At 37.8% G+C, this 25,693-nt stretch overlaps 1 protein-coding gene across 3 annotated transcripts in view; it reads right to left on the bottom strand.

Moving 5' to 3' along the window:
• The window catches only part of CNTNAP5 (contactin associated protein family member 5), a 307,043-nt gene that overhangs the window by 50,228 nt on the left and 231,122 nt on the right, over nt 1–25,693 (bottom strand). For all 3 annotated transcript variants that reach the window (XR_010474008.1, XR_002408012.2, XM_021280776.2), the window contains exons 15-17: nt 10,251–10,407; nt 1,770–1,897; nt 1,420–1,590 (exon numbers count right to left, since the gene is read on the bottom strand). Coding sequence is in view for 1 of the 3 variants with exons in the window: in XM_021280776.2 (XP_021136451.1) it covers nt 1,420–1,590; nt 1,770–1,897; nt 10,251–10,407 (456 nt within the window). In the remaining 2 variants the exon portion in view is untranslated. The remainder of the gene's footprint in view (nt 1–1,419; nt 1,591–1,769; nt 1,898–10,250; nt 10,408–25,693) is intronic.

The following is a 25,693-nucleotide window of genomic DNA, read 5'->3' as shown; positions in this document are numbered from 1 at the left end:
GGGCTAGATCTCTTTAACACTCCTGCTACTGATTATTGTTCCTCTTCCTAAAACATGAAATACACCAGAAAGACCAAGAACACAATCCACAGACCACACAACCAGAAGGCTGTGGATTGAAAATTCATAAAAAACCTGTTATTTCAAGGCCAAAAAAATCAGATACCTCTGGTTTTGGAAGCTGCTTCTTAGATAGTTAGAATGGGAAACACTCCACAGGGATAGACAAAGTTCTATTCTGAGCCTCCGCATCTGCTAAAAGGCTGTTTCCCTTTGAAGCATCTGGTCTGTGGAGCTTCCTTGATACAAGGCCTTTAGGCAGCAAATTCCATCTGGCAGCAAGAACTACAACACCAAACTACTAATGAGAAACCTAAGTTTAAAAGACAAGATTTTCCCCAAACTTTCAAATAACTCATTTTTCTGGGAGTACGGATTTAACATACACACAAAAGCTTTCACTAAACAATTCTCCTAGTTGTTTGCAGTATTTGTTATATTTGATAACAAAATGACATTTATACTTCTATATCCCTAAGAATCCAATTCAGTACACTGAAGTACAACCAAATTGGACTTTGATGTGCAATTAACAGTAAATCATACCTCATTACCTTGTGATAATGCACCATGACATTTACCTTTGGTTTAATGAATCGAAGGGCCTTGGGGCCCTGTTTTATTAATTTTTATGTTGGGGTTATTATAAGCATATTATAAAATGCATAGCACTCAGTTTGTTTTTCCTAAGCTTGACAGAATCTGGAATACAGAATTCATATTTCATGTGAAAGCCATGGTACACTTTTGTCACTAATAAATATTTGAAGTCATAGGAACAGAAGTGAAACAAAACTTCACTAAGTTCTCTGCTACTCTTCTTTATATACTGAATGGCAGTTATAAGTCCCATTACAAGTGTGACTGACTTATCTTGTGTTAGGATCCTGTCTTTCATAGGCTCTCACCTTGTAACTGTACCATACACACTGAGTTCCTCTGAAACACTAGGGCTGCATCATACTAGGTATGTTGCTGATATAGAAACAAAAGTAACCAGAGTGGTTGTATTAAATTTTTCATCCTTCAACTAAAATTACAGTCTACAGGTACATTTAACCAGTAGCTTTTTCTCTAAAGACAAGAAAAAAAAAAATCAGTATTGAAAAAGTAAATTCAGTGGCTTGTTTGAGAAAGATAAACCTCCCCAAACCAAGATTAAGTGTAATGACCATGGCTACACAGGAAACTCTGACAGGAGAGGTAGACAAATCTACATTAATGGGCCTTTTCATCTCCATCTTATCCTCTTAAGGCACCTTCAACCATCTCAAGACAGAAGAAAATATGTCCTTCCCACTTCCTTGCACCTGTAAAATTGGGTAAATACAACAAGATTTCTTTAACGGTGAAACTTACAGCTTATTTCAACTCGTATGAAGTCTTTAATCCCAAGGTTTTCCAAAAACACCCCAGAGATGGTGGTAGTTTTGAAGAAGAAGGAGATGTCCGCGCTGACCTCAGCATGGAAGGTGGGGAAGTGCAGATAGGAGGCCTCTGTGTTGAACGAAGCGGCATTCCAGAACTGCCCTGCAAGCACAACCCCCTTCTCTATAGTTAATTGGCACAGGACGGCAGCTGTGAGCTGCACATGGAAAGCCACCTTTCATCAGATAAATAAGTTTAAAAAAGCAAAACAAACCAAACCCCACACAAAACAAAGAGTGAACATTCTGTACCTATGGAAATTGAGAAGAGCTAGTACTCACTGTCTCCATAGCAACGCAAAGGGCCGATTTTCCAGGCAGCCTCAGAATTTGATCTGTTTGTATCAGTGATCACCATCTGAGTTACAGGCAAATGGTCTTTGAAAGTAAGAAGGCCGGTATCATTTGTCCTGGATTATAATAAATAAACAGAAAGAGACAGATTAACCACAGACAAAATCCACAACATTCCTTATTCAAGGCAATATTTGAAGAGATGCTTAAAGATGAATGGTCTTTTGCAAAAATACCTGGGAGACTTGTGACCAGTACATGCTGCTTAAGATACATTTGTGCACATGTGCTCTATTCTCATACATAATACTGACCATTGAAGATGCTGCATTTGGACACATGATTCTGTCTGGTATGGACTGTAACTGTGCATCAGCTGTGCAGAATGATTGTGAAGCCAAGACAGACTGCTGCCGTCCTTCTCAATGGGCATTAATGTAAATCAGGCTCTAGTGGTTTCCTCAGCAGGTTGAGTTTGATGTGGATCAGGTGTAAGTCCAAGTCTGCATTTCTGTTAAGTTAGCTCAAGATAGACAACAGCATTTATGCTGGCTTTATGCTTTATCCAAGCAGGGAGAGGACACATGATACCTGACCCAGAATGCTGTTAGCACTGGGTAGCCAGACAATACCAGCCAGCCCACCAAAGCATCCTTCATCTCAATAATTGTTTTGGAGAAAAGGATCCTTACCTCTGCATGGCTCAGCAATCTGCATGGAGGGTCTGGACTCAACCAGATCTAAAATGCCAATAATCCCAAATTTATACCCACTGCTCTTTCAGACAGGTATTACACAAATGCTCAGGAAACAGGTGTTGCTATTTGAGTGATATCACTACCAAAGAGTCTGACATCCCAGGCAGGATCCCAGACTACCTATATGCTGCTTATAACACCAGCTTCCACAAATGTACTTCTCATTATAGTTACAGCTGTGGGAAGGGACACAGGACTTCAGCAAAGAAATAATAATCAGCAGATGTGCTCTGACACACAACTTCAGATGTTTGCTTGGCTAAGTGCTTTACTCTGATTAATGTTAGAAAAAACAGAAAGGGTATTCTGATTTTTTTTATAAAGGCTGCACACAATTTATTTTTCATTGTTTCTAATTGTATGCAGCACAGTTAATTTTCTCATAATTCCAAAGGGAAAAGGAGAGGTACCCTCTCTGACCCTAGCATTTTTTTCTTGCTTCAGTGGGTGTCTGACATGCAGATAATTACAGACAAAGTGCGGCAAAATGAAATTCCCATGCATGAGGTAGAGTGATGCCTTCAATACAGACTTGGAAGGAAAAATACCATATTGGAATCAAAAGTATATGGTCTCCAAAGCTCTTCACGGAAGTCTCTCAGCAGCATACTCACATAGTTTATTGTATCAGTCTTTGAAAGTTAGTATACATGCTCTCAATAGATTATGAAACAGTTGTAAAAAAGCTGAAGTATTTGAGTATTTCTTAGGAAGTTAATTAAATATGGTATTTCAGTGGGTGGGAGAAAGAATGAATGAAGAAAGAAAGAAAGAATGAATGAAAGGCAGTCAGAAAGATGCACAGAAAGAGGACATAAAATATGCAACATATAAGTGAATAACTAAATTGGCATTTACTTTTTTTAAAAATAAAATTTTAAAAATCACAAAATATTTAGGGAGTTTTCTGCAAATTTACTTTCATTCAAAAAATAGTGCAGTCTTTTGACTAGCTATGATCAGGATTAAAATAAAAATCAGTATCTTCCTACATCTACCACTGAAGATATCTACAAAAAATGAAACGGTGGCATTTTAAAGGTATCTATTCCACATCTCTGAAAACTGCATTGCTTATTAGATATCCTGTTATGTTGCATGAAGTTCTTTTATATAGAATTTTATAACTCCGAGTTTTTACTAGTTACATGCCAGCATCACAAGGAACTCTAGCAGAATAGCTCAACTGTGAGAAAGAAAAATATTCTAGAACTAATAAAAATCTTCACTTTTATGCTAAAGCCTTGAAAACTCAATCAAGCTTTTATTAAAGCTCAAACAGCACATTTAATGTATTTTATTCTCTCACACATGGAAAACAAACAAACAAACAAACAAACTTACTTTTGTAAGGATACATATTCTCATCCAAGTAGACATAGAAATAAAACCTATCAGAAAAAACATTCTGCCCTTCAGAGAATGTGTTAATGATGGGAACAACATCCCTGTTGCTGCAGTTTATTGTCACTATTTCTTGGTGGGAAATCAAGTTTTTGGTGAAAAGTCAACATGTAAGATGTTTCAGTTAATAAAAGCAGAAAAGAGACTTGACGACACTATAAAGGCTCTCGTGAGAGCTAAAGTTTGAGTGTCTTAAATTCCTGGTATTCTTTAATTTGAACTTATTTCAGACTCCATTTCTTACCAAACACCACAATTCCTGTTCTCTTTATGTGGTACACCTTGGCAGCCTCTCAAGTATAGTGCATTATGCCTCACAGAGGAGAAAGAGAGCTTCATGTACCTGTACAATAATTTCCTGCAGGCACTACTGTGGCACTATAAAATACAAATATTCCAGGGCTTGGACAAAACATTTGGAATTTTGCCATAAGCGGGCTTGGGGATCACTTTTAATGTAGTACGGATTTCTAATGAAAAGTCCTATTTTCTTATAGAAAGCATCTGCACTATGATGTGCACATACATTAATTTTGTCTTATAAACAAAAATAAAACCCTGTTAGATGCATTATTTTCGTATTTGTTCCCAGAGCTAGTTTTTACTTATATGTGTTTTAATTTAGCAACTCAGTACACATAAAACCACAGCTGCTTCTCAGGTTAGCCAAAACCACTACGTTATTTTTCTTAGCGGTTTTCACATAGATCTCTGTGACCACTTCCACCAAATACACATTTTGTGCCATGCTGTGCCCCGCTTCTCAGTATTGAGAACTACAGGTGGGTCCTGCCTGCAGGAGTGTCCTAGGGGGTGATGCTACTTGGCCACAAATCTAAGTCCTATTTTCCCAAAAATCAAAGCAGGTTTTATCATTTCCATGAAAGGAGTTCTGTACATGTAGAAAATGATACAAATAAATTCATGAACTTGGGAAGTAGACCTTCTGCTTACCTGACATGGCACTCAATTTGGCACAAATTCAGATGGAAATCTGAATGTTTATCGGAGGCTGGAAAGCACCCTCAACAAACAGATGTTTCTCTGAGCTCTTTGCATAAACAGCAGTGTCAGTTTGTACTTCCCACAAGCAAAACCAACCCAAATCCAATAATGCCCTTTAAATTCAATCATCTAAATATTTTTAGTTCAAGATATTAAATACAGTTGGATGTTATCTATTCATCCATGTCTGAAGGTTAGTGTCTGTATCTACCCAAAGGACTTGCTCTATAAGCTATGAGGCATGTTACACATCAAACAAATGCTCTATGTATGGGAGGTGAATAGCAAAGGAAAATAATAAGGAAAAAGTTTCGTTGCAAGAGCAGCAATACTAAATGTGACAGTGCAGCAAATCAGTACTTTAAGATGTAGCACAGGCAGTCTTACTTGTAAATTACAAATAATTATTTTGATGGTAACACTATGAAACTATTGTTCTTCTTCCTGACTAGTAATAAAAGCATGCTCCAAAAAATCTTACTTTATGGTATCCTAACAGTGTAAGTCATCATAAATTGGTAATCTTTAGGTAGCCACTTCCATACTTTTTCTACAAATGGTAAACCAGTGGTGCCATTAAATATAATTTCTTCTCATATGGTCCTCTATTTGTACATTTTCTTCCTGCACATTAATGAAAACTCTAGTGGGGTCTGAGCCTCAGTAGCTCAGATATTCAGTACAGATTTTCATGAATACAGTATATTTGGGGAAAAGAATACTGTCATCATCAGATGTCAATGAACTGAATGAGCAATGGGCCAGTGAAACAGGCTTCCATGGTAAAGAGTTCTGAGCCCCATGCAGGACATACCGTGAATAATCTGAAGGGAAACATTTTAATTGCAATCTTACCTACCAGCTGCATCCAAAAATGCTTTACTGGGTTCAATAATGTAAAGTCACATTAAAGAAAAAAAAAAAAAAGCAGCAGGGGGAACATACCTGATAGCTGCAATAGTTGAAGGCAAGATGCAGTGGCTATGTTTGCTGAATTAGAGGAGAGGTACAGAGAACAAGTTTGTAAAGATAGTAATGAACTGGTTCTCGACACCTCAGGGGCCTGCTACAGCCAGCTGTCTGCAGGCAGCTTTTCTAGTTTGTTGACAAATGCAGTCATAAAGGCAGATATCCAAGACAGTTCTATACAGGCCAGGTCACCTCTGGCAGGATTTATTTATGAGCTCACAGACTCTGTGGAGTTGTCTGCACTGCTTCTGGGAGAATGGGTTTGGTGTGGGGTAGTGGCTGAGCAAACAAAACCTGTCAAATCTGGGCTTGTCATCAGCTGGGTTTCTCTGCCCTGCTCTCCTCAGCTCTTCCAGTTTTAGCATCCTGGCTCTGGTACAACTTTGTACAAATATAGCTCGGCCAAGGAGGGCTTCATTCACTTCCAAGGGGCTTTACTCCCCCTCAAACAAAGCTGGATATACTCAATATATCTCTGGGGCCAAAGTGGGGCTGACAACAATAATACCCTGCCTCCCTTCCCCACTCTCTCTTGCTTTCTTTGCATGTCCCGTGGTTTCCTTATTGCTTGCAGTACTCCAGAGACATGGGAAACAGGTGAATGAATGTTATTTTGAAAATGGAAAGACTAAGCAGCTTAGTTCCCCAGAGAAGGAGGCTGTTCTGGAAGATAAATGAAGATGTTACTCCTATAATTTGAATAATAAGGCTGGATAATATAAATGAAAGATGGTCAATCATCTATTAGCTAGAAACAACAAAGTCCACCACACTCTGCTGAGATGCCTGAACTTCCTGTACAAAATTACTTCCAGCAATGCAGTTCTTTCGGTACAAAATAAAAAGCTGTGAAGTTCTCCAAATTGACAAGATTTCCAGGTGAATGCGGTCAATAAGAAATTGGTTTGATGATTGGCTTCAATCAAATGTTTGCATTTGGAGTGGAAAATGGATTCCAGACAGAGAGACCAAAGGACTGGTGAGCAGCAAGAATTTCATTGCCAAGGTAAGAGAATTTTGCTTGAGATGAAAGACAATCTGGGAGAGGTATTTAAGGATCCAAAGCATCTCTAGAATGGACAGAAGATAACACAACTCTGTCTGCATTTCTGAAATGCTTTATTCTTTAAATCAGTTTAACACCTTTCCCCAATAAAACCTGTATTAAGAACGCACATTCTGTTTGAAATAGGGTATATCTTTCAAAAGACAATCGCTTTGAAGTTCAATGCTTGAAGCTGTGGCAAATCAGTTTAATCTATACGTAATTCGTCCCAACAGTTAACTATTCTCAGTGTTGGAGAAGAAATAAAAAAGGGAGAAATAAACCATTTTGTGGATTAGATTTAGCTTCAGCTTGCACCTGCTGGATTTCTATGGATGCTTCCACTCGCTAACAAGAGCTTTCAACAGAATCTCTCTCTTTTGGAGGCATTCATAAACTACAGTCAAGTCACGTTTAACACCTTTCCAGTTCCCTTGGTTGGGCCAGGGTGACAACTTGTTCCCTGGATCCCTCAGCAGAGATCTTCTACCATTGTCCAGCAAATACCATGAAGATGTTCTGAGTATTTTGCAGTGGCAGAATTAGCTGTCATCATACTGCAGAGTTTGGAAGTATGGTGAGGAGCTGGATGGAAAAAGATAATTTTCACTAAAATGCTGTAATAAAAAGAAAAGGTGAAAAATACAAAAGCCTTCCCCATAAAACACGCAACCAATTATACTCCTGTTCATCTGGCCAACATAACTCCAGGGGGACTAACGGTGTCATGTCAAGTTAGAGCACAAAGATAGCAGCTGGCTCAGATGTCTGCTTAGGTATCGTTTGAAAGTCAGCATGCCTGGAAGTGCATATTACCTTCTGCCAAACACCTGGATCAGGACTTTTTTCAGGTCTATTTTCTCTCATTTACCTTTTTTTTTTTTTTTTAAAAATTTTTTTTTCTTCTTCTGCTTTAAGAAAGTAGTAGCTTCTTTTGCACCCAAGACTTAGCCTAGGGAAACCAAATCAAAGCAAAATCCTAAGCCTGTCTCCTCTTCAGGACACTGCAACCATTCTGCTGAGTTCCTACCTCAGAGCTGCAGTGAACAGCCTGATTTATCTAAAAGGAGTGAAAATGATTTTCTGGTTTTCCACTCTGCAGCACCCATTTTATTTCATGCTAAGGCAAATAAATGCATCTGCTACTGTCTTGCTCCTTCCACTATAATATATAGGAGGTTAAAGTCACAGTTCAGATCTCAGCAGGTTTCAGATTCAAATGCTCATTATATAGTGTTCTAGCAGAGAGACACAAAAGTAATCATCAAGAGGCATGAAATTTCTTATGTTTAGAAACTCTTTGTAAAGGTCAGGGTTTTTTTAGCTTTTAAAAACGCAACCTGCAATTTAGAATACTACCAAAGTGCAAATTTCAAATGTATTAAAAACCAAAACAAAACACCTGAACCCCCAAACCAACAAAACGCAGGCAGTTTAGCTGGGGAAACTTTTGTGCATATCCTGTTATTATAATGAAATTAGGAGAAACAAGTAGCTGTGTGAGCTGCCAAGCTAATGAACCATGATTTCCAACATCTTTCTCCCATGAGGGTTTGCCAAAATCTAATAAACGTGTAAGCTTCCTTAACTTCCTTCTCGTGGGTTTTAATTGGCTTTTTCCCGTCAGCCTGGCATAAATTTTCATAGCATGTGTAATTTCTAATACTTCTGAGATTTCTCCTTCTCTATTGAAGATGTTTGAAATCATTGGGTGTGGGGGGGAAATGAAGATAACCAGCCACCGCATAATTTGCTTACGTCTCACTTCCTTAAGAGGCTAGGTTGAAACATTATAAAACTGCATCTAGCTTTCACCTTGCATGGATTTGTAAAATTTAGTGGTGCATTGTCCTGCAATCACAGCCTACAACCCCAATGGTCTGCCAGCCTAACACAGCTGCTCTGCTTGAGTAGCAGCTAACTGAAAAGTGAAATATGGATTATGGACAGAGCCAAGCACCTGTAAAAACAGGTGCTTTTCATGCTCATGTGCAAACCTCACCAAAGTGCTGATAACAAAACATTAAAGATAAATCAACATGCACAACCAGGCCTTTCTATACAAATCTATACAAATCACATTCATAAACCAACATTTACATAAAGATCTTCCTGAAGAAATCCCCTTACAGCTATGATTTTTGAAAGTGAATAGTGACCCCAGGGATATAAAGGGTCCAAGTGAACAATCAGATTGTCTGGAAATGAAGCTCTCTTGCAAATGCCACACATCAAGAAACCAAAAAAAGCTCAACACTTACATTGGCAAGTCATTTCTGAATTACTTTTTTACAGTACTTTTTTTACTTTTTTACTACACTTACAGTTCCTTTTTACTCATTCTCTTTTAAGTGAAGGTTTCACAGGGATAATTTGGACACTATTTCAAACACAGTAGCCTATTACAGCAAGACATTTCTTGTCTACTTCCGTTATTTGTAATTTCTGAACTACTCAAGGTTGAAATATATATTTTTTTAGAGAAAGCGCAGCAGCTCCTGTCAGTGAGTCGTCCAGAAGGGAAAGAGGGTGAAGCAGCATTTTCACAGGTATTTTCACAGTGTTTCAAATTGTATTTTCAACATCACTCATTGGGAAATTTTGTCCCCTCCAAAACAAGTACAGAACTAATTGGAAAATTGCCTTTACAAATTCATGCAACATCAGGGTTCAGCAAAGGTCTGAACCCGAAGAAGGCTTTGAGCTTCATGCTGTAAGTCTAAAACGTCCTACGGAGACTGAATCAAAACCTACAGAAACCAAATGAAGCATTTCCATTGACTTTAAAAAACTTTAGACCCAATGTAAAATAAAGTTAAGGTATATACAAATATATTGTTTCATGAGAAAAATATATCCTTTTGATAGTACAGATAGTACAGATTTCTGTCTGTACCTGAATTTTACCATCTATGCCTGAATTTTCTGCTCTGATATACAACCATGCACCAACCTCTTAGAGCCTTTATTCATGCAATGCTCCAATTGAATCAATGGAAATTTTTAAACAATTAAATGACTGGATTTGGCATTCAATAACAAAGACTTTTTGAAGACAAGCCATACCAGCAACCTGCTTTAGCCCGATATCTTGTCTTTGGTTCAAGTAAGAAAATTAAGGTGAAGTCAGAAGTCCAAATTCTATTTTGACTTTCATTTTCATTTGATCATACTCAAGCTATTCAAGCTTCCTAAGCTGTGAATTGGGAAAAGATGCAAGCCTTCTTGCCCTACTTCCTATCCCCAGCTCTCACACAGACACTACTATACACATGTTAAAATTATTACCATTCTTCTCTATCTGCGTCACAGTTGCAAAAATATCTCATATCCAGACAACTTTCTTCCAGTCCACATGCACACTGTTGAATGCCCGGAAGAGATCCTCCCCAGTAAAGATGCTTTTCATTGGCACGGCCAACCCACCAAGCAAATGGCATTCCATCTGGATGAAAGGGAAAGACAGGGGAAAAAAAAAGAGAAGAGAAAAAGAGAGAGAAAGAGAACTTGATAAGCAAATTGGATTCTCCTGAGAATGAAAAAGAGAATGGAGGTGGACATGTTAAACAATACTGAAAGAAAAGGTGCAAACTACAGATGAAGTAACAAACCATAAACTTTGCCCAAGTTCTGTTTATGGAACACATGCTGAGAAAACAACAGCTGTATGGTAATCCCGTTTCGTTTGAGGGGCAGGTGTTTCCCCCATAGGGCTCATGTGCCAATCACCCAACCTTGGTGCATTTCAGCTGTAAAGACTTTTTGACTTGTAAACCCAACACCACTGTCTGCAACAGCTGTGTCCAGTGACTTTGTGTGATGCTAGAGGGGAGGCCTGATCACTGAAGGAGTCTGGAATCAATTCTCCTGCCACAACTCATGCTGAACAGGTGTCTTGAGCCACCCAGTATTGACCAGGGATGTCTTGCAGAGCCTACTTGTTATGAAGGAGACTCTAGCTCTTAGATCAGGATTTTTTTACCTTAAGACTAATATGTAAAGAGCAAAAATCTTCAGAACTGACACACAAACTGACCTATTACTATGGGCTTAATACAGTTCCTCTCAAAACTAAGACCAAAATTTGTACGGTTTCCGCGGGAGCAAGACTAGGGATTTTAGTGTGCTCGCCAAGAGTGGAATTTGCAAATGTAAAGTTCCATAGCTTATTAAAACATGCTAGGATTAAGGATTCAGGTAGGAGATAAGTGGGGAAAAAGATTTCTCTCCTTGGGAATTAATTTGTCTCTATGAAGTTATTTTCTATCAGAGATCTAAGATCCATGTATTTATATAAACCGAGATAGTTTTTGCTTAAATTTCACAATCCATTATACATCAAGCATTAAATATTAATAGTCAGATACAGTAAGCAGATTCACATGTAATGAAATCCGTGGATTAACATTTTGCTAAGACTGACTTTGTCTTCCAGCTCAGATAACTTTTTCATTGACTTCTTAATCCTTAAATCAAGAAGTGTAATCAGTTACCCATACAGGTAGATGATAAAATTTAGCAAAATTGACATATTGAGACTTTTTGATCAAAGGAGCTTGGAAAAGTAAACTGAACTGCTAATGTAGAAAAATGCATCAATTTATTCTTCAGCTTTACTAACATTATTAGTAGGGAGCATTTCTCATTATCCAAAGCGAGAAAATCTAAAATATGAAATGCAATCAAGGTTAACAGTAGAGTGTAAGGGACTAATTAAAATGAGTTTCAGAATCACTTCACAAAATTAATTCATATTTGTTTTCCTTCTAAGCTTAGACTGATGAACTGTAAATTCATGCAGAAAGGAAAATAAAAATAGGAAAATTAACTCAATTCTCATGATACCAACAATTAAGACATGACGAGTTTGACCAATACCCAGTAGTGTTCATTAGAAAACCACAATTCAGGAACATCTAAGGATTCATCTTACAAAAATGTGCACACTCATATTAGGTCTCATATTATTGTCAACACATTTATGTTTTCTTTTTAGCTGATTTTCTTGCAGAAGTTGATTGCTGCAGTCAGTGAAACAGGTCTATAAGATATTATTGGGAAATTGTTTGATAAACTTGGAATAGTAAAGTTAATAGAATAAAAGGGTAATTTGTCTAGGAGTTGAAATAGATATTATACAGAAGTACTCAATCTAATTTTAAAAGTGCCTATTCTGGAAAAATGTGTTTAGATAAAGATAAATCCTTTAGACCACCAGCAAATAATGGTATTCATTAATCAAATTCAACCTGTGTCAGATTCTTTTATCAGAAATAATTATATACTTAAAAATAATAGAGTAATAATCATTCACAGGAATTAAGAATTAGTAGTTATCTGATGTGTTCTTTAGATCTGTTGTTATTTGCTTTATCGAACATCACATACACATTCAGATTTATAACGTAGACTGGGGAAGTGACAGTTGCACCACAGTTTGGGTCACTTACAACTAAATTAAAAGTAGTGCTAAACAGTAGAGTATTCAATGTTATAAGGAATGATCTTAGATCATCAAGGGAACAGACTATAAAAAAAGTGTCTTTTCAAAAATTCTAGTTATTAGGTAGAGGTCTATCACCCTTTACTCAAGATGAGTAAATTTTTCTCCCTAACTAGTCCCTTAGAAATCAATTGTAGCATTAAGGAAAAATATGCCCTGATTCTTCAAAACTCTTTTCCATGGCCTTAATTTTTAACACATGAGAAATCACAGAGCTATTCAGCAAAGCTCTTAAATCTAAGGTACTTCAGCAACATTTGAAGTATTTAGGAATTACTGAAGCTTATATTGTAGATCATATACTTGTAATGTTGAAGTAAAGTGATATTTCACTAGTGATGCAAATCAATCTATTTCTGAGTTCTTTCCAGAATGTTTACATGATTATATCTTGGTGGAGCTGGGAGATGCCTTGCACTGAGACTGAGTTTGGCCAACAGGTGTTAAAACTCTTTCTTCTAAGTCTGTAGGTTTGTTGCAATATCTTCGTTTCTGTGATCATGGAATTATCATTTTTTTAAAGTATTATCAGGTCTCCATCACATCAAAATGAATTAATTTTCTTTCTGCAGTAAAGTCACGGACTAAGTCAATGGCATTAATGAGTGAGTTTACACGTCCCCATAAACTAATGGTTTCTTAGGTCAGTAGAATTCCACTTTAAGAATGCTAAGCTAACAAGTCCATTTGATAAGAAGTGCTACTAATTCTTCATTCTGTGCTTACGTTGTACATAGTAACACATTATTTAGTCAAAAAAAGGTAGTCAAAAGCCTATTGCACAAGTGAAAGTATAGTTTTCCATGCATTTTTGTCCTTTTACAACTGAATAAAAATCCACTATAATAAATTTATTAAGGTTTCCTTTGAACTCCATATGGTGGTTCTGAAGGAGAATATGTGCGAAAAAATCTCAAACCAAGCAAAGCATACAAGCCCCAAGTGACTGAGTTCACCAGTAAAAGAATGGAGACCAGTTTATTTCAAGTGATTTCTTCCTGTACTGCTTAAGTTGCCTTTGGAAGTTTCTAATTTTGATAATGAAATCCTCAAAAAAAGGCACATTTTTTCCTCTCCTGCAGAGGATAATAACCCTTGCTGTCTGGAAGCCAGATATTTAAATCACTGTTGTGATATTTAAATCAATGTTTTTACCATAATTCAGTATGGTATTGAATAAAAGAACTGGGCATGCACATAGTATTTTTTATCTAAGCAAGTACTACTACTTATTCACACCGTCAGGTACAGGCTGCAGCAAAGGGAGTTGGCACAGGTCGTCTGAAAGGAAAGAATAAGGGGCCTCATCTTCAGTTGATCATCTTGATGTTTCCCTCTACCTGTATCTGTAGGCTGGTCCTTTGTGTTCTATTGGTCTATTCAACAGCTACTCTGTGTGTGTCCGAATAGCCACGTAAGACCCTGGAAACACTGGCACATACAACACAGAAACACACAGACAAGAACTCAGTTTTTCTCTCTCCAGGAAGGCACAGAGAGTAAGCTCCTTTCAGATCTCAGTTCTTTAGCCGATCTCCAGCACCTGCTCTATCAATGCACTAAACTGCTCCTTGTTAGTTCTCTGTGTGAAATCTGTTTCGGCAGAAGCAGGGCTGGTATGGATGGTACAGTTCACAAGCACAGAGGCCAAGGGCTGAGAAAAGAATAGCAGACACACGGAGATTGTTTCCAATGATCCTTCGAAGAAGATGCAGCTTGAGATCAAATTCACCTGCAATGTGTATCTGGCTCTTCTAGTGACAAGAATGGCTGAATGCATATTCAGTGTCCCTCTACCAGCTCACAGGAACATGTCAGTCCTCTTAAATCTCCCTTGTAATGACAGTTCTCTCATTTTCTGTATTAGAGGGCATTGACATTGCTAGCCATGCAAGTTATTTTTAAAGGTTTTAGACTTGTTCACATTTTAAATAGCTGAGAAGTTTTTCAAATACTATCTGTATAGGCACTCAGAAGCTGAAGGAGGGGGAGAAACAGCCTATTGCAACAGCATTTAGGACTTAATTACTATGTGTATAAATCCCAAGCAACTTCTGTGGACTCAGTTTACCTTTATGTAGGCAGAGAGTCTAATCATTGGCTTTTATGTTTGTATAACATGAGTTAAAGCCACGCATTTTTAATAGTATTATATTTAAAATATTTTTCAAGATTTGTTCACATCAGTTGGTGCTTGTTATTACAACAAACAAAAGTCTAATGATTGAAATATAAGAAAATAAATTGGATCCCCTGCTAAACTCCTGTGCTGTATAAACCTAAAGTCTGACTCAGTAACTACAAAGCCCTAGGGCAGATAAAGCTTTTGGGGTACACCGGTTACTCTAACAGGTCAGTTAAAGGTGTTTTCCACCACTACTGCAAGTCAATTTATTTGTATCTATCTGTTGAAACTCTAAAGCCATATTGCATTGTAATAACATTCTCTTGGCAGACTTTATGTTCAGCTTTTCCTCCAAAATCAAACTGAGTTAAGTAGAACTGAATTTATTAATCTTATATCTATATGTCTCACTGACGAACACGTAGATTAATTTACATCTATGCTATTTTCTCTTAAAAGGAAAGATTCACATATCAAGATATATGATTGATTGTAGAATGGCATAAAACAATCAAAGGCAATTCTTTCCTACTGCACTCAAAAAATAAAATATCTGCTTGCACTAACTGGTTCAACAATATCAAATCCTGCAAATGGCTCACCTCACACACTGAACATTATGTGAAACAAGAAGTTAGCAGACTTTTTAATATGTACCTGTATATATGCACACACACAAGCATCTGAGGCAATTTCAACCTGAATAACTGAATCCAGAGGCTAATTCAGAGTACAAATTATGTTCTCAGCTGCTAACCCATTTTTAAACATCTCTTAAAAAAATTGAGAGATGGGTGAGAGAGTGAGAATGAGGGAAAACTGTGTCTCAATATTTTTTTTAAGAGTTACCAAAGTGTTGTTTTCCCATGCATGTTTCTCCATTGCAACATTTTTACTATCCTGTTTAATCAAAATTTTAAACATTAAATTGAAGTAAAACCAAATTCTTCCCCTTTGGCATTTTCAACAAGAAAAAAATACACTTTTGATAAATCAGTGAAAAAATGTTTATAATAATTCTAGACAAAAGTATGGACAAATTGGAGAAATGTTCCATATTTAGTGGATAAGACAAAAGTAATATATTTTTAGAGGTTTTTGTTCAGTGAAAAGGTTAATGGTATTAATGACTAGGAATCTGTATTGGTTTGAATCGGCTCCCACCTCTGGGAGAATGCACTAATAACACAAAGTGGGGTAAACTCAGGCTATGATGCATTAACCAGCATGTGTCACCCATTATTTGAAGTGGATGCTGAGATTTAACAGTGAAAAAAGTTGCTCTTTGCTTTACAGCCACAGAGAGGGTGTCTCGAGGCTCTGGCCCAGACACAGGGAAGCAACAACTGCCCTTCAATATGGTAGGATCTCTGCGCTTCGCAAAGAAAACCCTGTTTTTAACTCAAGATCTGGTTACCTGGGAAAAAAAGGAATATACACAACATGGACCATGGCAAAAAAAAAAAAGGAGAATACCCAATGACATGGTTCCTTTGTGCATTATTCACCGAGTGAGCTTTTTTGTACCATGCTACTCTGCTTCCATGTGGACACACACCCCGTTTATGCTTGGCTCTTCTCTTTTCAGTACAGCCATAACGACCATTTAACACTTCCTCCCTTTTACTCAAAACCTTCCCCATGCAATTCTGCAATTCATTCTTACTGTCCTTTTCCTTTCTTAAAACTGTAACCCACATACCACTACCCCATTTTTCATAGATGACAAACACAACTGCTTTGGAAATTACAGCTAATCAATCACCACAGCAAGACAGATGCCATTCTGGACTGAGTAGCAATGGTGCTGGCCAGTTTTAGTAACATTCATAATGAATTTGCTTTTAGTTTCTGGTTAGATCCTGTAACTCTTATTCAGGCCAGCTATCCAAAAGTGAAGTAGTCCTGCTAATGCCAGTGGACTTATTCCCTGGGCAAATGTTACTTAGTCACAAAGTCTGTCCCCTCATTTTAATTATTTTTTTTATGTGTGGTTAGGAAAAGGGGAAAGAAAGGCAGTACTTAGATGACATTTTCTTGTTGTTCAGCTTTGCTGTCAACATGCACTGCTTTCACACAGAGTCACAGGCTGAAGTAATTGCTTAAAAAAAGAAGAAAAAAACATGCAGCAGCATTTGTCTACATCTTTTTCTCTTAAGCAAAGAAACTGCATGTCCCTCTGGAGCAGCTGTTATCATGGTGTTCTCTTTGCTTCCTGGAGTTGTTAAGATATTCTCACAGAGGAGAATGGGCAGAAAGAAGGTAAATAAACACAGACCTTTTCTGCTTATAGATTTAACAGAAGGCTAATGAGCAGAACTGCTGAGATGTAATGACAGAGTTGTGCCATCACACACTAACAGTACTTCAGTAAAAGCAAAATCCTTACCAATTCTTTGAGAGACAGATTTAAAGATGGATGTAAGGATTTCAGACCCAAACACTTTTATATGCTGAGGAAGAATGAATCTACATCCAAAACTAAAATTTTATGCCTTGTGAATGTCTCTGCTGAAGGCCAAAGAAGGATGAAAATATTATGAGTACTTGCATTCTCCTCTGCCAGCTCAGGCTGGGTTGTTTTCTCAATAAATTTCTGGCCAAGTGACAAGTTTCCTGAAAGATGCAAGTGGGAATTCAGCCAGTAACAGAAACTATGGGAACAGCTGAAGCCATGCAGGTTAGGAAGAAAAAGCAACAACAACCCAAGCCAAAAACAAAAATGCAGAGCAGATTACAGCTTTTAGGGACAAATGATAAAACAGAAAAAATAACAGCTTTGAATCCTCAAGAGTTTTGCTGTAGATAGACTAGATATTCTACCCTTTGAAACAAATAAACAAACAAAAAAAATCTTATTTTCTTTATCTCCTGCATTCCAGCTCAGCCTCACTTCAAACCTGTCCTTCTTGCTTTCAACTCCTTTTCCTTTTCATCATTCCCCTTTTCCTTTCCTATTTTTACTGTTCCTCCAGGTAAATTCAGATAAAGAAGCCCTGCATTGTTTTAACAGATAGGCCTATGACACTGATGCATGTCCTGCCACACCCTTACTCTGTGCTAGGACCAGAAACCCATAAGTGTCTTGCGTTCAATTGCAAGCGAACAACCACCAGGGATAATCCACAGTGGGCTCCAGCATTACCCTGCCTGTGCCAGAGGAGCCAGTCTCGCTCAGTAGATATCTGGACCTTTTTTTCTATGTCATAGGTGTAGCCAGTAAGAATAATGGCAATAAAAGGATGCCATCATTTGTTGCTCTTGCACGGCTCTTTCAGTTCCTATGTGTTACTCTTATCCTTTTTCACCAGTACTATTTCACTCATTTCTACTGGAAGGTCATTTCCTGTGGTGGCTCAATGCATCGCCCAGGACAATGGTCTTTTGTTCGTAATCAGCTACTCGGCATAAATATACAAATAGTTAGCAAGCGTAAGTAGTAGCAATTACTGAATTAATGGATTAATAAACAGAAGATAAACCATATCATGTCATTCCAGTTCTTGTGAAAACACCATGGGGCACTGAAGTATCATATGTGTTTAAGACTTGAGGATCTCTGTATCTGCAGCAGATCAATGCTCTTCAGTGGCTCCTTGGGGCTTGAGGAAGACAACAGGAGTGACATTCATAACTAACCTGTATGCAGCTAGTAACACATCCCAGTCCCTCAACATGCTACTGAAGTCTTACCCTCATTGTCTTAGGAGCTCACAGGTTGAGGTGGCCTGGTTTTAGGTCACCATAAACTACATGGAATGGGGAAAGCATGGAAGAGATGAGTTTGTAAGTTTAGACAGATCACATGTAGTTCCTCAAATCTTTCTTTCTATTTTAAAATGGATGTGAAAGGGCTACAGGGTAAGGAGAGACTCCTGAACTAGTGCACCTTATAAACTACTGTAAAGTGAGATAAGTGGTTTATCACAGAGGGTTTTATTCTTAAATGCTATTTAAGTTTTCACAGAGGAAAGTAATTTCAGAACCTAAAAATAACATTGCAGAGGACAGAGTAGAACAGTTGAAGCATCAAAATTGTGAATGGTGCATCAAACCAAACCTCAATCATTTCACCACGAGAAAACTTAGTATTCAACCATTATTCATGAGGATGTTGAAGTGAGGCAACATTATGAGCAACTGTCCCAGGAAAGACTGCCAGGAAGAGACACTTTGCAGCTCATTCATTCACTACTATTTTCGAGGGACAAAAAAGGCCAGACCTAGCAACTGGTATAAATGCATCTTGTTCCAGTGAAATCAGGTTAGCTGTGCTGAATTGCACTCACTGAGCATCAGAGTGTTCACGGGAGGACAGAATGGTCGAGGCTGGAAGGGACCTTTTAAGATGTTCTAGTCCAGCCAGCCCCATGCTTCAAGCTGTTCTGAAACAGATTTGGGTTGTAAGAATTCCATACACAAATTTTGTGGCTGCCACTGTGAGAGGTTAAAGCACCATCTGCAACTGTGCAGTGACTGAAATAAAGGTCTAACAGATCTGTTTCTAAAGGGGGTGAAAAGGGAAAATTAATTATATATTTGACTCATTTATTCTTGGAAGATCCATAGTGAGAGGTCAAGTTCTTGGGATAGGGCATGGATGAAGAGAAACAGAGCGACCCAACCTGCAGCACTTTGCATCCCATACACTCAACATGGTGCAACCGTGGAGCCATATCACAAATCCCCCAATTCTGTACAACTTGCAGCCTCATGCACTTGCAGCTACACACCAGCATGAGCCCTTCATCAAGAAAGTCCACAAAATTCAGGTCTACAGCCTGGCCTAATGGTAGTTTGGAAGCCAGTGAATAATTGAGAGCAGGTTGCTCAAGTCTATGTACATGAGTCAACTGGAGTAAAGGTGAGTGGAAATAATAAAAGGTTTAGTCCAGTGCTTGCAGGAACCCATAGAAGGTGTGCTGGAACATGCTCACAGCAAAATGCATTTTGATAGGCTAGAAAAAGAAAATAAAATGGGGATATTTTTGATTTTTAATAGGAGACTGGATAAGTTACAGAAAAACATGCTGTGGAAAGCAATCTTTGCTTCATCCTTTGGGAGAAACTACATATGCTAATAATGGTTCTTCTCCCCCCACTTCATTTTAAAAAGTGTCTGAGTAAAAATGGAATTACCTTACTCAACAGAACTGTTTCCTGTATATGCAGTTTTAACTACCAGCATTAATAATGAGAAAAGTATCCTTATTATTACTTTTCTTTTTCCCTCCTGATCACACGTCACCAATACAGTCACTACTGACTGAAATGGACTATCTTCTGATTTGACAACTGTCCACAAAGATCGATTAATTTTGTTCCCACTGTAGTTGTCATGGTAGCTTCTGGGAAGAATAAAATCTAGATTTGAGTACACAGAATCTGTATTAGCAATATTGATTCATAGAGCAATGAAAACACACCTTGTCTTTCAGCTTTCAGGTTGATACAGCATGGTTAACAGGGAATAACATCTATTTAGTTGGAGCGAATCTGATCAGAAAGCAATTGGGACAATATCATTTCCACAGAGTGCCTTTTTGAAGTGTAACCACTAACTGGTTCCTGTAAGTGGATGATAATAACTACTGAATTCCATGGCTTAGATAGATCTTAAAGAAATCATAAAATATAATCAGTTAACATGCTGAATTTCTGAACTGGAAGAAAAATAGAAAAACAGTCTTAATAGAACATAAATCAGAAGAGGTAATAACATATTATTAATGAATTTGAAGCTGCAATACCTATTTAAATAAATGAGGACATTTTTTAAAAACTGATAACTATTGGGGTGGTGCTTCTGTTTTGGAAAGAATCCTTCAGAAAATGAGATGTGAACATTTCAAGTTGTCTGTAAAATTAACTGGGCAGATGAGCATCTTCAGTAAGAGGGAAATCCAGTGTAATTCCCTCCATTCAGCTTTATATAAAAGTCAGAGTCTGGGTTATTTGTTGTTGTTTTTTGTTTTGTTTTGTTTTTCTTTGTTTGTTTGGTTAGTTGTATTTTTTTTTAAGGCAAAAAATAAAAGCAGTATATTTAAATCTATGCTAAACAGCTGAAGGAGTCCCTGTGTAGAGCATGCAATATACTTGCTGTCTTCTAAAAGACAAGCACTGTAAATAACCAAAAGATGAAACCTACACCCAGAAAAGAGTTTAGAGAATAATCCCGGCACATTACTGAGTCTTATAGTAATTGTTAGCCAAAAAGGCAGCTTGGACAAGCACTGTAAAAACCATGCTCTTAGCTTCCCCTCCTACTCTTCCATCACATCCCTACTGAATTTAAATCTCACAGGGTTTACTTTTTGCTCTCAAAACATGTTAGTTGGCAAAAGACAACACTCAGTTGTACTCACTGTGATCATAACAGCACTTGTCTGGATAGGCAGCACAACAGTGGACAAAGTCTAGTTTAAAGTTCTTCATAAAACAAACAAGCAAAACCCCAAGCAACAAACCCACAAACAAACAAAAAAACCCAAGCAAACACTCACTGAAATACATCCCAGTATCTCTGAAAGGCTGCAAGCAATATGACAACACATTAAACTTCTTTATAGTCCAATGTGTTACTACACATTACAGAACAATGGTAAATAAATAACTGCTGATTTGACATGGCTTTCAACTGATGAGCAATTCTGCTTTCCTCAATGTTACAATTAATGTCAGCAGTTAATGCCTTAAGTGGCGGAATCAGAAACTTCACTAAATAAACAAATGCAGTCAAGTTTCAACTTAAGGATATACCCAAACTGCAGCACAGCCTTGGTTCAGCTGGCCCCGTCTCAGGCTGCAATTACAGTTCTGTTGGTCAGACCAGCAGGGACATCATTTGTCATCCTAAGGAAGGCTGTAGTGCTGCAAAATTGGGCACTTTGGAAAAATGCAGCTGTAGCAGAACATATGTATAAGCAAGACCATGAAATGAACTGGCTCCAAGCCAATGTGTAAGGAGAAAAACAAGAGAATATAAATGAAAAAAAATCACAGAATATTGTACTCAGAAGATGCTCCTATTGATATATCCTGACCAGCTTTAAAGGTCAGGATGACAACAATCTGTCTTCTCTGTGGAACAGCTTAATCAATTTGCAGCTCTTTTTTCCTCACCCTGTTAGCAACGAGTTTACATCTTTCAAATGGATCTTCTATTCAGTTTTTGCTATTTAATTGGTCTCAGGTTCTTGTATATCTCTCTATACAACCGTAGCAAACAGAAGGATATATACATGGGTGTGTATATACATTCATGCACAGACTGTACTGAATAGAATATGAACTGCTCAGCTATGCTCCGTAGATCTGCTGTCACTAACAGAGACTATTATTCAGCTCAAAAGACAGTTTTCTGCTCCTGGAGCAGAAGGAAGAACTCAGCCACAGCTTTACCACTGCAGTGAATACTGGAACTCGCAGAGGCTGCAGAAGAATGACAACCATGCAACCATGAGAAACCATCAGTCCTTCCTATTTTTCCAAATGCTGAACAGAACTGCATGGAGACACAGACTCATTCTCCCATCACAACAAACACATGCATCTCCATAACCCCCTACGCCCCCAGGTGCCCCTACGCTGGGCACCAGTGGCTCTGGGCCAGTAGAAGACAACCTGGCCTCATTCATTGATTTCTTGGCAGTAGTGGAGCACAGCTCTTGATTCTTGAGAGAACTCCAGCCATCACATCACTCATCAGGATCACATAGGCTGCAATGAGCATGTCACTTATTATTTTTCATTTTCTTTCTTCACATGGAATATACAGTCAACAAGGCCACAGTCCTTATTTTCACAGTAATTAATCTTGTGTTAATTTCATCTAATTTTCAGCACTTAACTGAGATGGCATCATTTATGTGCCTTCTGTATTTAATGGTGAGAGGAAGACCCATCATAGAAGCTGTCCAGTCAGCCTACAAGCTTCTTGAAGAAAGAATCAAGATCTTTACACATACTGTAACTTTCTACCATAGGTCTTTCATCAGAGTTGATAAAATATAAACCTGTCTTGAGGGCTGTATCAAGGCTGTGAATCAAAATCCCAGAAGATGATCACACACATAGTCATCTTTCCTTCCAACAGTAAGGCTTCATAACTGAATGTAACTTCCTCAAGACAAGTATAACCTACTACAAATCCTGTCTGCTACTGGTTTGGAGAGATGTAAGCATCTACCTCATGTAGCGATGCTTGGGTGGAAACAATACAACTGAGTCAGGGAAGTCTAAGACCTGTGTAAGGTATTGTCAAGGTATTGATTAATAGATATCTTCAGAGTTCTCTAACAGCTATGCAAAAAATGACTGGGCTCAAGTACTCCCATTTGACTATCTACATCTTTTGCCTGCTGTCTTTTCATGACATGGAGCTCCAGAGGGACAGGGTTCAGAGGAAATGAAATCATGGACAAGATCAGACCCAAGATGCTTATTTTAACATCAGTACCAGATGGAAAAAAATAGGAATCCCTGAGGGACAAACTACTTTACAAATATAAGAGAGCCCTTCCCTCCAGCTTCTTTTGTCTGTACGTATGCCTGCATGCACATGTACACCCTTGTAATGTAAGCTTTTCTACTCAGATCTACATTAAGGAATTAATAAATATTAGTTACATGTTAACGGTTGTAATAAACTCCTAAAGATTATGATTTTCTCTCATCTGAATAGCAGAACAAATACAACAACAAACATTACCCTGATGTATGCGTCATTTCAGAACAGATTGCAGAAACAATCAGCAACATGCAACCTCTTGTAAAGAGAAGTGACGGCTTTCTCCCCCTTCCCTCGTCTCAGTATTGTTTTTTTTTTCCTTCCCTCACTCTCAGACAAATGACATTTGGCAATGTTGATGCCATGCTATGTATTTTTTTTCCACTCACACGCAACTGGTCAAGACAAAGGGCAGATGCCCAGAGATTCAGGTAAGATGCAGTAGTACGAATCTGTAATTTCAGAGATACAGAAGACTGATGTGCATAAAGTAATCAAATCCCTAATACAAGAATAAATTTATTTATCTGAATTTGGCTTTCTTTTTTCTTCCACATTGTGAGTAAAGGTTTTAGCCATACAGCTTTACTTTTAAATAAAATACATAAATGACTCCTAAACAGCTGGCCTACTTAACACTACTATGTAAACATCTGTTCACATTCATGCATGCAAATAAGTACATCAGCTATGAAGTCTCTTAGGCTCAAATTAGTCTTTATCGAGTCCTCCCAGAAACCACTGGGGTGGAGGCCAATGACTGTGTGAAGGGGAAGGAAAGGGAATTCTTAAGCTTTTTTTTGATTATTGATCCTTGGAGAAAAGATGGATGATAGAAAATACCAAAATCTCAATTATCATGCTTTCTATTTTTCAGTATGTTTGCTTTAAGAAAGTTTTCTTCCCTGTCTCTTTGTGTCAGCTTCCTCCTTCATCATATATTTTAACAGCTTGTTATATAAACGGACATTGTATCAAATTTTTATTCCCCTTTATTCAAGCCATCTTTTGAAAGTGCCAGAGATCTCAGCCCTGTCTGCTGAACTAAATGGGATTCTTGACATTGACGTGAATGGAAACAGGATTAGGCCAGCTGTATGCCTCATTAGATACGCGATTCTATAGCACCCTCTAAAATTCTGCTGAACTCTCCCTTTCAAGCAAATAAAGCAGGTAAACTCAAAGGCCATGAAATGTCACTATTACATTTAAACACTTAAACTGAAATACCTGATGAATTAGCCATCTTCTTGCCAGGCATCTTAGAAAACTGCAGCCCTCGAGGGATTTCCCCTGGCCGTTACCACTTATTGCAAAGTCAAAGAGAGAAAGCTAAGGTTATTGTTTTGCCTGTGGAGTCAAAATATGCTGAGAGAGCATGTTATTCCCCAGACTTACAGTTTTATTGCATTTCTAATTCACACCTAAGGTCACCATATGTCAAGTGAGTATGCATTCTGCTACCATGGCTATTGTCATCATTCTAACTCTAATACTAAATAGTCCTAGACTGGAACAATACAGTCTTAGAAACAAGTGTAATGTAGCGCTTATAGCAGAAGACTGGTCTTCTGATTAAAGATGGAAAATTAAATGTTCTGGTTCTGCCTTTGGGTTTGTCAGACCCTCCAAAATCACACAAATTAGTTAATTGCTCTGAACCTTTGTTTTCACACCAGAAAGTTAAAGAACTACAAGCCCTGAATAAACAAAATAAACAAAACTAGTACGTCAGCCACTGTGTCTTCTCTATTGAGAAAGTTTATAAATGAATCAATCTTCAATCAAATTTCATTCGGCATTTAAAACTGCAAGATGAGGTTTGAAGTCAGTTTCTTGTGGCCTGATACAGTTATGCCACGACAATAATGCTTCCCTTTGCATATTGCATTAATGTGAATTTGACCACAGAATTGTCATTTCTTGTCATTTAAGTAGTCTTACAGTTAAGCAGACATAATTGTCCTTTGGGTGTTATCTTAAACACATTAAAAAAGAAATTGAATGCTTTCACCACATTATAGCTGGGACACTTTTTCAAAGCTAATTTCTATGTCTGTGAATTATTCATAATACACTTCAAACAGGCTCTTCTGGATAAGGTAATTGACCTTGTCTGCATGAAGCACCTACTACCTTGCCTTGGGATAATTAAATCTACAATGTGGTCCATTATTTAAAGGTAATGTCTTTTCATTAGGTTAGGCAATATATTATCACTCAACTAGTCACCTAATTCTGCATTTAGCACATTCAAGTTTTCACTGCTTTGTCATGGGTTACACTCATCTCTCACAGCAATTTCTCATCTTAAGTAACACGGTATAACAGTAAGACAGCATTCTCTTGATAAAGGGAAGCAGGACTTTGAGGACTCAGATTTCCAGATTTACCTCTCTATTTTCAACCTCAGTTGGCTCTTTTTTTTTTTTTTTTTTTTTCCCTGTTGAATACCCAAGGCTCTTCTGTGTTCCAACTACTTTGAACCACTTTAGCAGAATAAAGCAGCTCTGAATCTACTTTAGTCAGTCAATGACAAAGTCCCCCTGCATGGGTAAACTCCTGAGTGGCATAGCAATCTGAAGAAGCTCCTC

This window comes from Columba livia, chromosome 7 (genome assembly GCF_036013475.1).
Source record: "Columba livia isolate bColLiv1 breed racing homer chromosome 7, bColLiv1.pat.W.v2, whole genome shotgun sequence".
NCBI classification, from domain to species: domain Eukaryota; kingdom Metazoa; phylum Chordata; class Aves; order Columbiformes; family Columbidae; genus Columba; species Columba livia.
This window is presented reverse-complemented; position numbering and strand designations above follow the sequence as displayed.